A 20,021-nucleotide genomic window follows, 5' to 3' on the forward strand; every position below is an offset into this window, starting at 1 on the left:
TTTGAACGAATACACATCGACACACGACAGCTTCTGAACGACAAATTATCATCACACGAACTCGAGTCAACTAGCCCAGCCTTAATCGTTTTCATATTATGCAATGGCTCGTCCTTTATCTGTTTTCTTTAATCATAAACCGTCTGGACTGTGCCCCGGTCAGAGACAGGCGCACCGATGTGTGATGCGCGTTTGTAGGCGTGGCTGTAGTGCTCTTGCTTGCTGGTCGCCAAAGTTGCTTGCGCTACAGCCGCGCCGAGAAATCTAAATGCTGACATGAATATTACTTACGGTGGGATACAAGGCTCTCGATAAATAAAAAGCCTGTATCAGTAATAGTTAAAAAAGTTACATATTCAGTGTTAGCACGTCTTGTGCCCCTCTCACACGGGCACATTTGGTGTCACTTTCAACTAGCGACATTCGCCTTTAGTGTCATTCGCACAACGATCAGCTTTAGTGTCACTCGCTGTAGAACGCACTCGCCCCGTTGTGAGTTGGTCCAGTGAGCAGAGGTGGGCATTCGACCTCAAAAAATCTCGACCTTACCTCAACCTAAAAAAAAAAATTTGCCGACCTCACTCAACCTTAACCTCATCAGCTGAGGTTGCGGTCTCCTGAGACGCCCTCACCTCATTTTTCCTGAGGCCACTGCCGACCTCACTCAACCTCACCTCAACCTCAAACTGCGAGGTTGAGGTCGGCTGCCCGACCTCAGGAACAAACAAAACAAAAAGAAAAGGCGGTTAAGAAGATTTTTAGTTAAAACAATTCTTAGAAACCTGCGAGACAGGAAAGCAAAAGTGATTATGGTTTTATTTAATAACGTGTGTACACATGCTAGTTGTGTGCACGCAACAGGAGAAGCTTATTATCTGGGAGGAACACTCTGGGAGTTTATGGCCTGCGGGCAGGGGTGTCCCATACGCTGTTACTACCAGTATGACGGAGAGTACTCTATATGTGTCAATATTTGGCAACTTGCTTCGTGTATACTTGTTCGTATTGGAAGCATCTCGCTCATTCACACACTAATCGGCAGTTGACAAACATAACCCTTCTACAACGTCTACCAGAAATCGGGAGGGGGTGGGGAGGTATTCACGATACTCTCTTTAGACTTAAGAATAGTTAGCGAATGTAAAGAAACTGGTAGTCGATGTACTTCCCAATGCGACGGCTACGCAGACGCATATCAGTATATCTCGATTTTCTAGTTCTTTCCGGCATAGCGAGATGACTCAGCGCAGATAGTAATTTTGTCACCCAGCAAACCCTCTTTTCAGCCCTCTCTATGCTGCCTTCGAAAACACTTAACAAGCTGCGACTGTAGTACATCGACAAAGGCGCGTTATATCTGTGTCTGTGTAGAAGCGAGTGGCTTCTTTTATTAGTGCGAAAGCATTATATGGCTCACTTTCAAGGTCATGTCCGCAAAAAAAAAGTTTCCACAAAAAACGGTACCATGTGACATCACGAGCCGACGAGTCAGTCGACGAAGGCGATGACGGTACACAAATAATTGATGCTAATTAATGTAATTACATAAGGCTAAGACTAATTACTACAATTAATGATGACATCATATCGGTGTAACGTCATACCTGGTCACGCGACAGCGATGTAATGTGACGTCAAACCTAGTCACGTGGCGATGATGTAATATGACGTCACACCTTGTCACGTGACAACGATGTAATTTCACGTCATACCAGGCCCCTACCCACTCCCATTTCCAGATCTATATGCATCCTACATTACTACACATGAGCGCATGACGTATTACAAAGAGTGCCCACCACCCGGTCCATATTAATGACATTCGGATTGTCCAGCAGTTAAACGCTCCAGTTCTCATGTATGACATACTGCAATGATCATGCAACGTCACATGCCGTTAGCCCTCGAGATGATGGCGATGATCATGATGATACTAATAATGTCTTTATAAGTCCGATGTACCGCTACTAAATTAAAAGTTGCCATAATATTGATTAAATATTGTACATTATACCCAGCAACCGAAGACAATTATTCTGCAGGAAAACAGGAATGCCTGCGACTAATAATTAAGGGTAATGATGTTGATGTTCCTGGGAGGTCAAGACCCTCCCCCGTTTCCGCCACTTCCCTCCAGGTGGCGATGGTAATGGTTTCGAAATCCTGGGAATTCTCCAATGACTCGGTGACCCCGCGGCATTTTGGAAGAAAGGGCTAGACGACGTGTTTGAACACTATGCCCGCTATTAAAATCACACGGGTCAAAACAACTGGCCCAATTAAAGTGGGCAGTGTGAACCGGTCTCTCTCTCAAGAGCACCACGGCTCCGCTCAAATTTCGCCGCAGCGAAATCTTTTTTAGAGCCCCCCCCCCCCCCTTTTCAACGGAGAAAAAACACACCACCTAAATACTCATACTCCTGAACAGAATTCGGGGTACCATTTCGTCAATCAGTCTGTAAGACAAGCTGCTTTAAGTCAGTCACTTGTTTTTCGTCAAAACTGAGCCACGCGAGCATTTTGCGAAGCCGTGTAAGGTGAACGATGGGTCTCTGCAAAATAGTTAAAGGAAAGATAACGGGTAGTGCCTGGCCGCCAACCTAACTGATCCCATACGAGAAAAGAAAAAAATAAGCAGAGAATGATTGCAAACGTAAAAACAAAAATCGCACACTAAAAACAGAGCATCGCTATGCTGGTACGTTCACTTCGAGCTGCAGTGTCTCGGCATAATAAGTGAATTTCCGAGAAGGAACAAGAAACCGGAGACCAAAAGAGAGGTTATCCGGAAGGATATAAAAGTGAAATTATATATTTATATCTGCTTGCGTTACGGAATGGGAATATACAGAAGCAGTGTGAGATTCGAAAGGGGAACACACCGATCAAAGCTTCGACGGCGTTATACAGGTTTTTCTGGCTTCGTGCTTTCTTAATCAAATCAGCAGGTGTCCTTGTTAAGAACCGCCTGAATCACATTCTCTCGCCTGTGCCTACTGCTCCAGTTTCTGTTAAGTCGGCCTGTAATGTACAGGGGTAATTCAACAGTGCAAACACACACAAACCAAGTAAGAGACGAGACACACAAACTTTTACTTGGTCTGTGTGTGTTTGCGCTGTTGAACTATACCACTATGCATCAACACAAACTAGCCCAATCTGCAGTTCTTTTACAGTTTGTAATGTACAGCAGGATCCCCTTTACTCGACTGCAAGGCAAGAGGCGTGGCGTTAGTGCCGGCAGCGAGCATGAACACAAAGCAGTCTTGCTTGGGGCTATCCGCGCTGCGACGAATTTATTGCGTGCTTGTTGGACTGAACTTATTTGTTTGCGGCATCAAACAAAGCTACCGCAGGTCAACGTGAGTTATGTGCTTAGCGCCCTCTCTGAAGTTTCATCCGCCGGCAGGCAGCTACTGCTGCTGTGACAGTAACACTCCTTCCGGGAAGACCAGAGGGGTGGGTCCTCCCGTAGGCTCAGGCTCAACGGACATTACGGCGCAGCACCAAAAGCTAAGAGCGGACTGCGGCATCCGGTTGTCTGGACAGCGGGAGCCGAACACCGAGCGTCATTGCATGAACACTGCGGTGGTGCGCTGAAACTCCACTTCAGAATCGGCACTCGTCGGAGAAGTACACGGCAACTGCAGAAAGTCTCGACCTCAAAATTTCGACCTCACTGAATGACGACCTCACTCAACCTCAAACTCACGCGTGAGGTTGAGGTCTGATTTGCTGACCTCACTCACAGAATTTCAAGCCGTCGCCGACCTCACCTCAACCTCACCTCACGACGTGAGGTTGAGGTCAACCTTATGAGGTCGAAACCTCATGAGGTTGCCCATCTCTGCCAGTGAGGCGTAGTTTTTTTTCCGGAAATTAAAAGGTCTCACAATATTTTCTTAAATGTGTCTTTCAGTGGGCACTTCTTTAAAGTCACCAGCAACTACAAATAATGCGCACGCTTGAACACCTACTCTCGCTGTCAGTGCTATAGCGCGGTCAAGCTGTTTCGCTCGCTGATTTGCGACTCGCTTAATTGCAACTCGATCTCAAGCCGCATCAGTGCAGTGAGTTCCTGGGTTCGCATGTAACATGTTGCTGCTACGATACACTTGCATCCTTCCATCTGCAACGAAGTTGCCCGTCTACGCATTTCGCCGTGCTTAATTCGTAGGTGTAATCTGGATTGTCTGATGATGCTTTTTGTAGTTCACATTTTATCATATGCTCAAATAAACTCTGAAAAATAGCTTGGAGAAACTATATTCGCGATGAAATTATATTATTGAAATATTTTCGTGAAAACAAATTAATTTCCACAGAGGGCTACAACATCCATCGTCACTGCCATCATTTCAAAATTGCACTTGTTTTGAAGCGAAGAGCTTCACTACGCTAGGTGAAGCAGTCTCCGGGTGGGCAGCACAACGACCTTGAACGACCTTCAGGACAACCAAGAATAGCTGTGCATGGCCATATGTGGTACAGTTATAGTGTTGAACCCGTGACCTCTGACCTTTACCCCTTACCCTGACCACGACCTTTAGTTGACCTTTGACATTTGGTGACCTTTGAGTTGACCTCTGACCTTAAGAACATCCGATTGGGTGATGTGGAGCCACGTGATGACATCCAAGGGGGTGTCGTAAGACCATGTGATACCACGTCATGGCCACATGGTCGTGTAGGTATATATAGAACGACTGTCGCGAGCGTGTAGCGGAGCTGCCATGGACGAGCCTCAGACGCTTACCAAGCATGCTTGCTTTTCGCTGAATTCCCGGGTTAGCCAAGTTAAGCCACTGCCAATTTTTTTTTTCCTGCTGAAAGTGTCATTCGTTAAGTCGTTAAGTCATTCGTTAAAATTTCAGTAAACTTGCTCGTGTGACAGGCGTATTAGGTGTGTTCTGGTGCATTACACCGCCAACAATTAATGTTGTGCCGAAAAACCGCTCTTGTAACTCGAAGCGTATTTTTAAAAATTCCTGACCATCTTTTATACGTTTTCTAGGTGACTGCAGTACGTTACTTGTTGTCGGAGCAAAATCGTCGCGGTACTTGCTGCTTCGGACGTATGCAATAAGTGACCAGGCCACATTCAAACAGGAACCATCCTGTTGGTCACAGAGCCGGCAGACCTTGGACAAACGAAGGCTGGCCCGTATGAATGAATCGCCTGCGACTAAAGGCAAAGAGACTGGTTTCACACGAGCTGAAAGAGAGCGACATTTGAAAGGCAGCTGTCGCCGCTGTTTCCGCACGCACACACGGTGTAGGGCGGCTGAATCTTGAGTACCGCTCGCACAGCTGTTGCGCGAGGAAAATGAAGACGAGCAAGGTGTACGGGTGTGTGCAGGTGCACGCGTGCGACGACCTGTTCCGCGAGTGGAAGCGCACGCGTCCCGGCTACAAGTACGTCAGCGAGGCCGGCGTCAGCGTGCCGCTCAGCTACATCCACACGGGGCTGGACCGGCAGGCGGCGGCCGACGCGCCCGTCGTGTTCGCTCTGCACGGGGCTCCCGGCTCGTACCGAGAGTTCGACTCTCTCGTGCCCGTGCTCGACGCCCAGGGGGCTTCCGTCATCGTGCCCACGCTGCCAGGTGCGTCTCCGGGCCCTCTCACGTTGCACTCCGAGAAACTTGCTGGCTCACCTTGAGGCAATCTTTTCGGGTTATTTATTCGCAATTCACAAAACAGAGATGTGCTGTACATTTGCGGCGGTCTAGAGAAAATGCAAGTCCCTTCGGAAGCACGTTGCTACACTGATGCCTCGGCGGCGCGGTGTATCCTGCCTTCGACGTTACACATGACAGTAAAAACTACTGCTCAATATTGTGTGCATTCTGCAATTTCACAGGCAGCGGTGAAACATTGTTCCCCTTAATGGACAACTGTGGCTGTGTCATGAAGGAAGGAAAAAGCTTAAGGGAGGTCCTGACTATCTGACAGTCACATGTTTTTGCTAGGACTCTTTGGTCGTCTGCACCACTCGTCTGTCAGCAGCCGGCGAGATCATCTCCCGGCGCTGAGACGGCGAGGCGAAGCCCTTAATTCCGGCTTCATAAAATGTGCGTCTCCTTCCGCCATGGCGGTGTGTGAAGCCTCAACCCACCAGCTTCCAGGCTCCCTCCATTCACCCATGCAGAAGCGGAACAGAAAAGCCAGGGCGAAATCAAACAATGGGAAAGCGATCAATGTAAAAGCGAAACGTACAAATAGTGCCGCTAACTCAAAATTGCCACATCACTTCGTATGATCGCCTGCGCAGCATTGCATCCTATAGATGGAAAATAATAATAAAAAAAGAAGCTATACTGTTCGTACGATGACTGCAAGATAAAGTGTTCCCTTTTTTATTGTTACGAGTTGTAATACGAGTTGCTTACTGTGCACAGGACATGACTGCTCACGTCAACACTTGGCCCTTTTGCTAGGGTGTAGAAACGCGGAGAGCGGTTCCTCATTTGTGTAAAGTCTTCATGCTTCAGTGCATGTGCCGATAATATATGCGATCGCCGTCACCTTCTGGATCAAAAATCTTTGTACCCATGATTTGTGGTTAGCTCGCCAAGCATCTTTACATGGTGCTCTACAACTAAAAGAAAAAATTGCGAGGCAGGAGTAAGTATAAGCCTCTCAAGAGAAGCTCTATTTTATCCATTCAGTCAGCTCTATAAGCAAGCCTCTCTCCGTCTAGTGTATCACCAACAAGAAGTTGGCGCATAGCTCTGTGAAGAAGCCGACTGGCAGACTTTTACTATCATTTTTGTTTCAACCAAACATACGTAATTTGAATATAAACGTTAATGACTGCATTTTACGCCAACACGCTGGAAGTTGTTCAACATTTCTGGCGTGTTTCTTTCAAACTTGTAATAAACCTTGAAAGTCGTTTTTACATTTCGGTAAGTTAGCCCAATTTCTGCGTTCGCGGTGCCCTAGGAGATGAAGCTGTGTCAACTGCCGAATTACACTCTCTATTCTGTTGAAATGTCATTGAGATCAGCAAGCAACCTTCTTCGCTGTTTGTCACCATTTCACTATCAGTATACTCCTTGGGAAGGCTCTGTAAAGAATCAGGTTAATAAATTTTTATTTAATTGAACATTGATACGAAGTAAAACGACCTTTTCGTTGTAGCGTCGCTCGGTTTGGGGTACCACTAGCGGGTTCATAGCTCGCTGCGCTCCACTTCACTTGGCCTTTCTCGTTCCAGACCTGACGTTCAGCATGAAAACACAGAGTTTCTGGCATTCGGTAGAAGAGCGGACGGACCTGATCAGGAGGTTCCTCAAGGCCATCAACGTACGAGAGTAAGGAATCCAGCGTTTTGGACTGCGCGCGCAGCGGTAGCCCAGCTCCTGCAAACGATAACGCATAACGGGTTGGCAGAAAGGGTGTGCCAGAAACTTTTGTAATTGAGCGTTTTGTTGTGAAATCTAACTATGTGCAAGCGAGAAAAATTTCGATGCGCTTCCCCGAAAAATGATAGTGTGTGCTTCTGAGAAAAAGTACGAACAAAGTGTTCCGTCTAATGCTGAAAACAAGTTTCAATCTTGCGTCCATGACGTGTCCAGATGGGAAAAGTACTACAGAAGTTATACAAATTCGGCATGACTGACTCTGTGCCGTTCCACATACGTAACATTAACTCATGTAAAGTGCAACACATTGATATAATATTGCACATTAGAAGTAATTTTAGCAGTTTAGAAGTAGTGTGCACAGTACAAAACGAAACACCTTAGATATTTTTAAGCCGTCATCTGCAGCGATTGCTTACACAACAATAACACAAAAAGCAATTAAAACATTCTGTGGCTAAGTGCTACTTAAAAAGAAGGTTATATGTACCCATAAATTTTTGTAATATGTAACAAGCCCTCAGCAGTAAGTATCGTGTGTTCAGTTTATCAAGTTTATTAATGATGGCTGTGTGTGGCACAATATTTGGTGTCCAGAGACGGGCTAAGATAGACCTAGCTGTCCCATTCGCGCAGTCCTAACCTTTTTTCTAAGACAGACAAGCTGGTTCTGTAATAATGTGAAGCACCAATTCTGCAGATGCAGTGCTGCACTGACTGTCGAATGAACAGTACTCACATAAATTTGGTGTTTAAGCACAGTAGTCTAATCGACAAACCTATTGCCTTTATGCTTTATTTTTTATATATGTAAGCGTCTTTTTCATACATCATCTCGCAAATGCCATCGTGGCTGTGTTGCTTCCCCTGAGCATGTTTAGACCCTCTGTTTCTTTCTTTTCAGAATCGACATGATGGTTGCACACAGTAGCTCCATGTATCCAATGCTCCATCTTGCTATGCATAACTCGGAAATTAAAATCAATTCCCTAGTATTCATCGCCCCGTCTGGTTGCCGAATGATAAGGTGAGTGTGGCCTCGTTACCGCTTGATCATCGCGGTCAAGACCTCAGATTGTCTTTGTCGATAAGTGAAATTGATGCAGCGATTGAGAAGAGACAGGATAGTGAACAGCGCCATTGTGTCGCTTGTTACGAAGCTGGTGGGATGTGGAAATCGTCTGCGTCCAAATGCGTATCGCCGTGGTTAGGTTCCAAAGCGGTAGCGCGACTTTGTGTGGCCACTTTACTCCTTGTACCACTTCACAGTTGGTACCATTTTATTGCTACTACCACTTTAATGTTTGTACCACTTTATTAATGTGAAAGCATTAGATGGCTCATCGGCATGAAAACCCGGCGTCGCCCAAAAAGGGTTACAAAACTCACGATTGGTCAGAATGGTGTGGTGTGATGTCATCAAAGGAGGAAAAATACAAAATGTTAACCGGCAGTAGTCAGTACTAGTACTTACATCAGCATCAACTACAAAGGAATAGAATATAGTTATATAGAATTGGATTAGAATTAAAAGAGAGTTGTAATACGATGGAATTGGGATATAATTAGAATTACATTGGAACAGACTTGCAATGGTTCACATTACTGACATATACGTCACCTTCAGTGCCCCGCTAATTTTTGCTTGTACCACTTTACTACTAGTGTAGACTGCCGTGGCGCATTTTCCGCCGCACTTTTAACAACGTTTGGGAGAAAAGTTGTGTACCGTATTGCATGTGACTGCGCATAAACTGCAGAAGAACCGAAAACTGAGCGAGTTCTTGTCCGTCGTCGCTGCGCTGTTATTTACTTTTTTGAACATAATTGCTGTAATCCGGTTTGAGAGCCGCACTTCTGCAAGAATTTACGAACGGATGGAAATTTGGCCGAGTCGGTTGTGGCACCACGAGTACGAAGACGCTGGATCTTTCTGCCCGAATCGAAAATAAAATGTGGACAAGGCCATGCGAACCACCAGACTGTCTGTCTTGTTTCTGCGCCTTCATGCTCCGTTATCAGCAACTTTTGTAAAGCTGGACGCAGTTTTTCAGTCCGAGAAACTTAAGTGCAGACAAAATGCAACGCATGCAGTTGTTTTCTGCGTCTTGCCTGTGGTGATTTCCTTTCACTGCTTTATGCGATCTGCGAGTTTGTGCTATTCCATTTAGGCCCAGTCTGAAAACTTGCAGCTGTGCACTTGCATTGCATGATAAGCTGTCGCCTGGCGTGTTATCGTGCTGACAGTATTGGATGCAAACCTCGTTCCTCACCAACTGCGGCCTCAAAAGATACCTTATATCTTTGTTGTCGGGGCATGACTGCCTACACAGTGGCTCTTTACGGAAGTCTTATCGCGTGGAGACGAAACCCGCGAACGTACCCAGGCGTTCACACTTGGGTCGCGACACGATAACAAGAGAAATTAGGCGCGTGGTTCTCAAGCGCTGTATCTGTCGCGACGCTATCTGGCGAGTCCTTGATTCGACTGAGTCGGTGCATAAACGTTCGGCGATTAAGCGGCATTGCAGAAAGCTATACATGGCAACATCAAGTACGGGCCTCGGCCTCGATCGCGCCACTCTAGAAGCAGCGCTCTGCTTTGTTGAGCACACAAAGATCTGTATGCGATATAACGCGGTGAGAAAGCGCACTACACCGGTACCAGTCGATACGGTGGTGCATTTCACTGCGACAGCCCCGACGCCAGGCAGTTTACGCAGTTGTGTGACCTGCACAACGACGACACGCAGAAGAGTGAATTCACTCTTTACAATGCGTGGATTCTGAATCCTTGAAGTTGCCGCATGACAAGCATAGCAGGGAGGCAAGGGGCGCTATCGCGACTAAAAACGAAGTGCCATGTAGTGTGTTCACTGCTGGCTAATTCCGATACAAAGAAAGATACTTTGATAAGAAAAAAAAGAATGCAAGACCATGAAAACCTCTGTTACGAAGGGCAAGGTAGGATCTGCAGAACTGCGGAGTTTAAGCAGGGGAAAGTAGGTAACACCCGGAAGGATATCGTAAAGGAACTCGAGGAAGCACTAAAAATTGAGCTTCGGCAGAAACAGCAAGAATACAAAGTTTAATTAGAAGTGCAGGGAAGATAGCTAGGATGACGGCAACAAATTCTCGAGACCCATTTTGCTGTACTTTGTGCTGAGGTAATCGCAAGGATATGTGCACCCAAGTTCAGTGCATTCTCCTGAAAATGGATTTTATCCTTGCTCGATCGTCAGCATGGGATCACTGCAGCAGGCTGCTTCGTGCCGAGTGAATTGCGTCTCAAACTGCAAAACTGCTCTGAGCTTCTAGTGAGAGGATTGCACGGCCTCAGCTCCCAGCCTTCCCTAGACCCACTACCCCTAATCTAGCACATATAGCTGTAGCTATGCGGCAGACCCGCAGCACTTAAACAATCTGCTTGGCGTACTGCAGGGAGAGATGCGTGTCGGGTACCGGCGGCGCTCTATCCACCGTGCCGCTGCGTTCCAACTCTATATATACGTGCAGAAACACTCGCGGCGCGTATTTTCACTTGCATGTTATAGCTTGCTCAACTGCAAGCAGACTATGGTGAGAGTTTACGGGAGTGTATTAACTAAGCTGGAGTGCGCAGGCACTCAGTGATGACTTCGTCCCCGACTCATTCGACCAAAACTAGAATACGCATCTGCTATCTGGAGCCCGCAACAAGCATATCTCATCAGTTCACTAGAATCTGTCCAAAATCGCGCCACGAGGTTCATTCATTCTGCCTATTCATACGACATCAGTGTATCGTCACTTAAACGACAATCAGGTTTATCAACTCTTGCCCATCGTCGTCGCATTGCTTCTCTTAGTCTGTTTCATAAGTTTTTTTACAGTTACCTCGGACAACCACCCTACATCACACCGCCCGCTCGCATATCTCATCGCACCGGCCATCCACTGCAAGTGTCATGCCAACGCTCCCGCACCGTCACTTTTTCCGCATCCTTTTTTCTTCGCACTGCTAAAGACTGGAATGGCCTTCCCCACGACGTTGATGCCATCACCTGCCAATCAAGTTTTGTGAACAATTTAAATATGCATTTCATAAATATCATGTAAGCAACCATATTCAACCCATATTTGTACTCCCACCCCTTATGTAACACCCCCAAAGTGGGGTCTTTAAGGTAATAAAGTGAAGTGAAGTGAAGCAAGCAGGCCGGCTCGGTCATGGCCGCCGTAGAGAAAATGTTTCTCTTGCCATGAGGCACGCCCCACAAAGAGAGAGAACAGGCTATGGCCGTGTTGACCAAGCTCGAGTGCGCAAAGCACGTCGCCGGTATTACCCACTAAGCGACGGAGTGAATGCCGCTGCAAGACCGCCGGTGTTTGTAGCAACGTTCGAGAACTCGACATGGCGCGACTGCCGAGACGCAGTACTGCTGCTCGCGTTAACAGGAAATCGTTTTTGTATTGAGTGGGTCCCACGGAATCTGCTAACCTCTCAAAGCCAGGCAGATTTAGCGACCCGCCTTGCGAATCCAGACTCATCACTGCCTCGGCTCCTTCATTTGGACAACTTTGCCCTCCTTTCATCAAGAAAGCAACTCCTCCGGCGCTGCATACGTGCGCTCATCCCTCCGTGTGCGGCAACCCTCCCCCGCGGTCTTACCCGTGCAGAGGAGGTTGCGCTTGGGAGGATCCGGGTCGGGGTTGCCCTCACACCTGCCGTCACTCGGAAGTGGCCTCAGTACCGAGAATTGTTTCCTCGGCCAGGCTGTCCGATATGTAAACACGAGGACATTGAAGCCGACATTCATCACTTACTGTGGGACTGCCCAGCTCTCAAGCCTACAAGGATCCGGCACCTGAAGGTAGCGGGTCTTACAGCAAGCAACCCTGCTTCATATATTGCCTGGACGCAGGGACCGTACCATCGTTCTCTACTGGGCTTCATCAAATCAGCTTGCCTTTTTCCATTCATTTAAACACTACATCTTTCATCACACCTTCACCCATCATTGATGCCCTGGGGCAATACATTTCGCTTTTAAAAAAATCGTTTTTGCCGAGCGCGTGCTCAGAGACATCGGGCGTCACAGTGTGTGTCTTGACGGCCGGGCATCTCGCGGAGGCCACACAGCGACGGCCATCTTTGCGCATTAGCGTACGTGGCGCTCATCCCGGAAAAATAAGGGCCAAAGACGGCGCACGGTGTCTGGCCATTGTTTTGAAGCAAGCAATTTAGTCATTCGCCGATATCGCTAGAATTACAAACTCAGGCCGTCTGGAGCTTCCCTTTCTTTCTTTCTTTCTCTTTCTTTCTTTCTTTGCTTCTTTGTTTTTTGTTCGTTTCTTTGTTTCGTTCTTGCTTGCTTATTTCTCCTTTGTTTCTTCTTTCTGCTCCTTTATTTTTCTTTTTCCTTCTTTTCTGTGTTCCTTTCTTTTGTTTCTTCATTCCTTCCTACTTTCTTGCGCACCTGTGGGTTCTTTTCGTGCCACCAGCAATGGTGGGTTTCAGTGCTGTACCGAGTAGTTCCGGTCCACTTGGTGCTTTATAGAACTGCGTCCCAATTAATTTAGAGCATTTTTGTCCGGAGTTCCGTGGGGCTCTGAATCGTTGTTGGCGCTGCTGTAGCAACGCGTGGCGCACTCCTGCGTTTTTCTCGTGCAGGCAGATGAGCCCGTACTGGATGATGAAGGCCTTCGACGACTGGTTCCGGGTTCCGTGGCTGCAGAAGTTCATGTGCGGCCTTGCGGTCTACATCGTGCGGGTGCTGGGCAAGCCCAACAACAACGAGATGAAAGGCACCATAGTCTCCATGATAACCATTAGGAATTCCAGATTCGACGAGGTACGCGCGCGAGGTTGCATTGCTGGCTAACGGCCCTTGTGGTCAGCGCCTGTATGGTGATCGAAGGCTCAAGCACGACAGAAGCGAGCCGTTTCCAAAGCATGCGCATCGTGTGTTTCGGGAGCATCCTCGTAGCATTCCGTCTCTTTATCTTGTTTAGCTCACAGCTATCTTTAACGAAATATTCCAACGATGTGCGTTATGTAATATTGTGGATCGGAATAAATTTCCCGCCCTCTTAGAGAATATAATCCAGAAGTGAGACAGCCACTGCGCCTTCTGTTGTTAATTCTCTGCCGTCTTTCATTCCTTCCTCTACCCTTTAACTCAAGGCGCTTGAAGTGTACATTAAAAAGTGAGGCAGTCACTGCACCTTTTTCTTTCCTTCTCTTCCGTCTTTCATTCATTCCTTAACCCTATCCCCCACGGCACGCTTGAGGTGTACATTGAGAAGTGAGACAGTCACTGGGACTTTTTTTTAAAATTTCTCCCGTCGTTCATTCATTCCTTCATCCCTTCCGCTTGAGGTGTACACCAAGAAGTTGTGCAGTCAGGAGGCGCATTTCCTTTCAGTTTCATTTTTTTTTTCAAATAGCAACGACTCTGCTAATACTATCGCATTAATACAAGCCTCTACGTCTAACCGATGGCGGTTCGCTCTGCGGTAATTAGTGGCTTTTTGAGGAAAGAAAGTAGCGCAGAACTTTCTTTTTGGTGGACACCTGAACCACTATGTGAGGGAAGGGATCAAGGTGGGAGTGAAAGGAGGGGGGGATAGAAAGAAGTGCCCTAGTGGAAGTCTCTGGGGTCTGGAGGTCTGGGGACTTCGGGATCTTTTAACGTGCACTGACATCACATAGCACACGGGTGCCTTTCGCGTTGAGCTTCCATCGAAATGCGGCCGCCGTGGTCGAGTTCGATGCTTGGTTCTCCGGCTCAGTAGCCGAGCGCACTAACCACTGAGCCACCGCGGCGGGTACTCTGCCAACTGAACGCGCGGCCACTGTTACCCTCCCGTGCGTGGGGCAGAGCTTGTCCCTGTGCAGGGCGCTGGTTTGTAAGAATCTCTTGCCTGGCTACAGGGCGCGATCTGTCGTTTTTCGCCTATCTCGAGGCTTGTGGCAGGCAGTTAATTCAAGACAGCGGCAGAGGCGCGAACTTATCCTGCAGCTTTTTCTCGGGAGATGGCGCCACTGCTTCCTCCTTGCCGTGGTTGCCCAGAAGAAACACTGACTGGAGTGTGCTCAACTGCCGCGCAGGCAGGAGCCATGGTGTGCGAGCTGAAGCGCCGAGGAGTGCCAATGCTGATGCTGTACGGTGAGAGAGACAAGCTCATCGAGCGTGAGGTGAGCGAGGAGATGGCCGCCATGATGGGCGTGAGGCCGGCCCTGATGCACGTCTACCGGGGCAAGGACGACAGCGAGGCTGTCCTGGAGCAGAGCGGTAAGTCTTGGAAAAGCAAGAGACACTTGTGGGGAGGGAGACGCAAAAATCAAGGGACTCGCCCAAAAAAAAGTTTTACGGAAACCTCGCCATGGGCGGACATCGACTTGTCTCTGGGTGGAGAAACGTTCAGGCTGTGTTGGCCTGCCACGCATAAAATTCAAACGAACGATATGATTTGTTTCATGGGCGTAAGGAGATGCCTTATAGCAAGTTTCATCACAGGCGTTGAGTGGAACATAATTGAATATGATTTTGAATGTTGCTTTCCCCCGGATATAGCAAACACGAATATAGTAATGTGCAACTGCGGTTCCATTTCGCCTTCTATAGACGACTGCGTATTTTTTTCTTTATAGTAAATATTTTTTTTGCAAGAAACGGCTGTAGTAAAGAGCGTCTTACCGTGACCGTGACCCGCAGAATTATGTCATCGCGGCAGGCGTGAAGTTGAGGATCGCGAGGTCAAAATTCGGAAACGATAAAACGCCCCCCCCCCCCCCTTTTTTTTTTCTTTTTGTATGGCTTCACCAACAAGCTAGAGAGCGCAAGGAGAAGTCAACTTTTCGAAGGTATTGGTGCCGTGATGCAAAGCACGCGGCGCGCACAAAAAAAGAGAGAAAAGCTGGCTATGAACGTTGAAAGAAGGCGACGCTGAGAAAGGGACGCTAGTGCAGTGATGAGCAGAGAAGGGAGGGAAAGGGCGAACGTTCGCATCTAAGGCCCCTTGATAATTTGAAAGTAGTGAGACTCTCCTCCGCGCCGCGCTTTCCTCCGGCCGGCCGCAGCAGTGAGTGAAGCGCGTGTTTTTGGGACAGGTCTGCGCTCCAGGAGTGCACAAAATATTTGAAAATTCCGAGAAAAGCATTGAGGATGCCGAAAGTAACTTTCATGAAGAGATTGGTTTCTTCCTAGAACTGTGTGAATGGTAAATACTGACGTAAACAAAGCTTTCGGGCGAGTTCGGTACGGCAGACACTTAAGTCACATGATCAGGTGTTTAGCTTTGTGCTCCTGATCTAGTACTGCCTCTGACTTTGTCTGTGTTTCTTTAGAGCGTGAACTCTGTCGCCGCAGTAAAACTTCGGAAAACGACCCGGGCTGGTGCTTTGAACTTCAAGGTCAGAGAAGGTCAAAGTGGGACTTAGTCTGTTTCGCTACTGTCAAGCTATCAGTCTAGGCATAGTATATGCCACGTGGTAAACCGTGAGTTTGGATCATTGGTTAATTATACACTTATTTGACCAATTACTGGGGCCAAATTTATCTATATTTAGTAAATTGCAATTAAAACCCAAATTTGCGCTGCAGCATCGAGTCATATACCGTTGGAAAGATTAGGCCAAGTGTAATGGCACTGTGCTAGTCAGCGATCCGCATTAATCTGCGCTAATTAGTTAATTTTGTATAAAACCAAACAATGAGCTAGACGATGAAGTCATATACGTTATGGCAGGAACAGCGCAGCACGAGACAAAGAAGGGACAGGCGGGACACGACACTTTGTCTCGTGCTGCGCTGTTCCTGTCACAAGATCATGCACCAACCAGCCCAACTTTCCACCTTGCTAAAGTCATATACCGCTGAAAAGCTTAGGATGAATGCAAATGCTCTGAATTAGTTAGCGATGCCTATTAATTTACGTTATTGAGCTATATGCAATCAAAACCACCCTTTGCATTATAGCATCCAGTTGTATACCTTTTGAAAGCTTAGGTTCAGTGCAAATGAGGTGTACTAGTTATCGACCCGAATTAATTAGTGCTAAATATTTAACTGCAGTTAAATCCAAACTTTGCAATATAGATATAAAACTAAGGGCAAGCGTAAACGGTTTATGCTAGCTAGTCAAACTTAAAGAGAAACCTCACAGCAACAGAGCTAACATTCTAACTATACTTAACACGAACTGCTTCGAAATGTTTTTCTTTGCTTGTGCATACAGTTGCGCACTTTCATTGCGATCAAGGAGCGCGGACAACCATTCATCGAACATTATTAGGCACTGGTGTCAAGGAAGCTTAAGAATATCCTCGTTATACCTATGAGAGAATGCATTCTATATCTCTAGGCAAGATGAACGCCTCTCGATAATGTATTACTTGACACTGAAATTTCCTTCCAGTATGTAGTAGGAGATATAAAGCTAGTGTTTTGATTAGGCATCACGTAAAATGTATCATTAAAGAAAATGAGAGCATGGTCAGCAGGATGATTTATTTTCGCGCACGCAAAAGAACCTTGATTGACACGATACACGTAACAGACGGGAGTGTCACATAATATTCAGCATCTATGCTAGTGCAGAAATGCGCTATGCAGTATTGATGTCAGTTGAGAAAAACATGCTCAAGGAAATACAACAGTGGTGATGTCATAGCTCAAATCAACGGCATCTTTGTACATCTATACAGCCGTTTCATGTAACCGAAAGTTGATGGACAATGGGATCTTACGCTAAAAAACTGTCTGTTAAAAATTGCAGATTTGTTATAAAGACGACGCTGCAGGTGCAAGAACTAGCGCGTTTTGAGCCCAGTCGCAATTTGCAGAGAAGATGCAACGCGCGGATGCTTTGGAGATTCGTTCCGTTCTGGCCTCGCATAGAAAATAACCTTAAAATGAAGCAGCAAACAACCCTCGAAGGATGCCTTCCAACCAACGGCTTCAACCATTTTTTATGACGTCGTGGTTAATCCTTAAAATCGGCTGCCGGGCGAGTCGGTATTTCATGCTTACATCCACAGCGCAAAGACGAACACGGACACGAGGGGAGACACCACAAAGCGCCGACTTCAAGAACGTTTATTGCTGCGCGCAGCGAATACATATAGAGTACAGCGGGGATGCGCAGCAGCGAAAAGGAAAGCCATGTGAGACCGGTAGCAGCGCCAAACCGCAAGGGAACACATCATCATGGGTACAAGAAAGAAAACATGACCTCCCCTAACTTGAAAGTCCCCTAACGTGAACATATATGGTATCATTAATACCGCATAACCATCATCAGGCCGCTTGCTGCTGTTGTACGCGCAATAGCACGCCATAGCATGTGCACGTTGCAATAAAAGCACGGCGCTGTAATATTCGCTCGCCGAGCCTAGGAGAAAAATGGCGCGGAGGAAAAATAAAAACACAAGCAAAACGCCGGACCCGCGCGTTTCCAAGGGCAACGGCAGGGAGACCAATCGTCGCTCAGGAAATCGGGCGGAGAGCCGACCCTCAGGAAAGGGGAGCGAAAGAGGCGACGAGGAGGTGAGGAGGTCGCGCGGCGGCGGCAAAGTTCAATGGTTGGCGGAACTTTCATATTATCAAGGGGTTTTATTCGCAGCATGGCAGCGGCGACCCTGCCGGGGCGGTTTTGCCGCGCTTGACAGTGCCTGAAAACTAAACATGTTGACAGATTTGCCTGCCTGGTTGGGTTTGATGACTTGTAGTAAACTCCGGTACGTCGGCAACCAAAAAGTTTTTTTAAATTTAAAACCCAACGTTTCGAAGCCGGCTCAGCTCCTTCTTCAGGGGCGTCTGCGGCCAGTAGCTAGCGTCTGCATGGAGGGGAGCGGGAGCAGGAGGTCGAATGTCCCGCGCGTTTCTTAACTATTGACTCTTTAATGACGCTGAGGTTGCGGAACACGAGACCATGTTCACGTAAAGCTTTGTTTTTTACAGTCACGTTGTATTCGTTCAATGCAGTACTGCCACAAGACGTAAACGAAGTCGAAAACACGATAACAAAATCTGATAACTGAAAATAATCACAAACGGCCAATAAGAGCAAGATGGAAGGTATTTTTGAGTTTCTTTCATAAGGCAACACATTGTATTTATGTAGTACGTAGTCAGAAAGCATGCTAAGAGCCATGCCATTACCAGCAACTGATATAGTAAAGATAGGCCTTGATTTTTTCTGGTCCGAGTGACTCTTCTATATGGGGGTTCCCCTGTATTGTCCGACGACATCAAGTGATGTCAATGTGCACTGGCCCCAAATATTGTGACGTCACCGAACCCACTGGAGTTCTCGGGAACAAGCAACGCTTGCCAGCGGCGCCGATGTCATTAGGATTATGGTAGTCCAGGTTGGCCGGTCGACCATGACCTTGGTGTACATGTGAGTGCTGGCGCCTATTGGGATCGAGACTGCCGGCGGACAATAGTTTCTAAGAGAGAGAGGTAAAGAGGGTGTTATGGATGGCTACCCGAACACACTGGTGTTTTGCACAGTGTTAATAATTTAGAGGCAGTGTAGGCAAAAAAACACACCTGAAAACTTCGTGTCTGAACCCCTTTAAGCTCGCATATTCATTGCTGAGGGTGCTGTGCTTTCTCTCACTCTCACATTTTCTGTTTTTTTTTTTTTTTTTTGCAGGCAAACTGGACGGAAACTGTGAAGTCGTCTGTTTCAAGCAAGGAACGCACTATGCATTCAAGAAGTACCCTAACGTTTTTAATGACATCATACTTAAGTTCTGGAAGAGGAATCAGGAGGCCCGCGTTTGATGTAATGTGCATCCTTGTACAATAAGTCTCTATGTACGTATAACAACTTGACTGGTGCCTTCAGGTTTGCCAGGTTTTTGTACATGCATGTTTCTTAGCAGGAACGTTTGACTGTTGTGCAATTGTTTACAGCATTTGTTTGCGCAAATGCATAGTCAATTATGGTTTGTGTAACCTAATTGCAGCGGCATGCTGGCTATGCAATCGCTACATACTAACAGGTCATACTTCAAAACCGTACTAGGCGAGAAGAGTTCTGAGCAGATGGCCCCTGTTAGAGCTTGGGCAAACTGATGGAAAGCCCTTCATTCGGTAGCCTCACATGCCATCTGACACCTCTTAAAAGTGCTGTCACAGTGAATTGACAGATCCTCTGGATGAATTGTCAGTAGTACTCTTACTGGGCCATTCATTTGTCGAATGCCACCTGATATGATAAACATATGTATGATAAGTTAGAAGTGTGTGTTGTGTATCACAGATACCACATACTAGTATATACACGAACCAATAAGAGTATGTCCATGCTGTTATCAATGCTATTTTAAAAAGTTTGTTATTAAAGTGTTGCTATGTTTTCTTGTTCATGCACGTTATGTCATTAGCAATAGGGATAAGATAGTTAAAGTAGCCGAAGAAATCTACACAAACCTATACAGTAGTCACTGTAATCAGAATGGTAATGAGAGAGGCAGAATGGGACATGCCACCAGCAACGAAAGAGGAAGTAAAGAAAGCCTTAGGAGCACCGCAAAGGGGAAAAAGCAGCTGGTGAGGATCAGGTAACAGCAGATCTCTTGAAGGACGGAGCGGAGATTGTGGTCGAAAAACTAGCCACCCTGTATACGCAATGCCTTATGACTTCGACCGCACCAGA

General features: G+C 46.9%; 1 protein-coding gene across 3 annotated transcripts in view; it reads left to right on the top strand.

Moving 5' to 3' along the window:
* Window positions 1-19,731, top strand: part of LOC144129425 (uncharacterized) — a 78,880-nt gene extending 59,149 nt beyond the window's left edge. For all 3 annotated transcript variants that reach the window (XM_077663572.1, XM_077663571.1, XM_077663573.1), the window contains exons 3-8: window positions 5,360-5,603; window positions 7,220-7,316; window positions 8,272-8,394; window positions 13,021-13,201; window positions 14,461-14,644; window positions 19,014-19,731. In XM_077663572.1, coding sequence (XP_077519698.1) covers window positions 5,360-5,603; window positions 7,220-7,316; window positions 8,272-8,394; window positions 13,021-13,201; window positions 14,461-14,644; window positions 19,014-19,144 — 960 coding nt within the window. In that variant the 3' untranslated portion in view covers window positions 19,145-19,731. The remainder of the gene's footprint in view (window positions 1-5,359; window positions 5,604-7,219; window positions 7,317-8,271; window positions 8,395-13,020; window positions 13,202-14,460; window positions 14,645-19,013) is intronic.
* The last annotated feature ends 290 nt before the right edge of the window (window positions 19,732-20,021 follow it).

This window comes from Amblyomma americanum, chromosome 4 (assembly GCF_052857255.1).
Source record: "Amblyomma americanum isolate KBUSLIRL-KWMA chromosome 4, ASM5285725v1, whole genome shotgun sequence".
Lineage (NCBI taxonomy): Eukaryota > Metazoa > Arthropoda > Arachnida > Ixodida > Ixodidae > Amblyomma > Amblyomma americanum.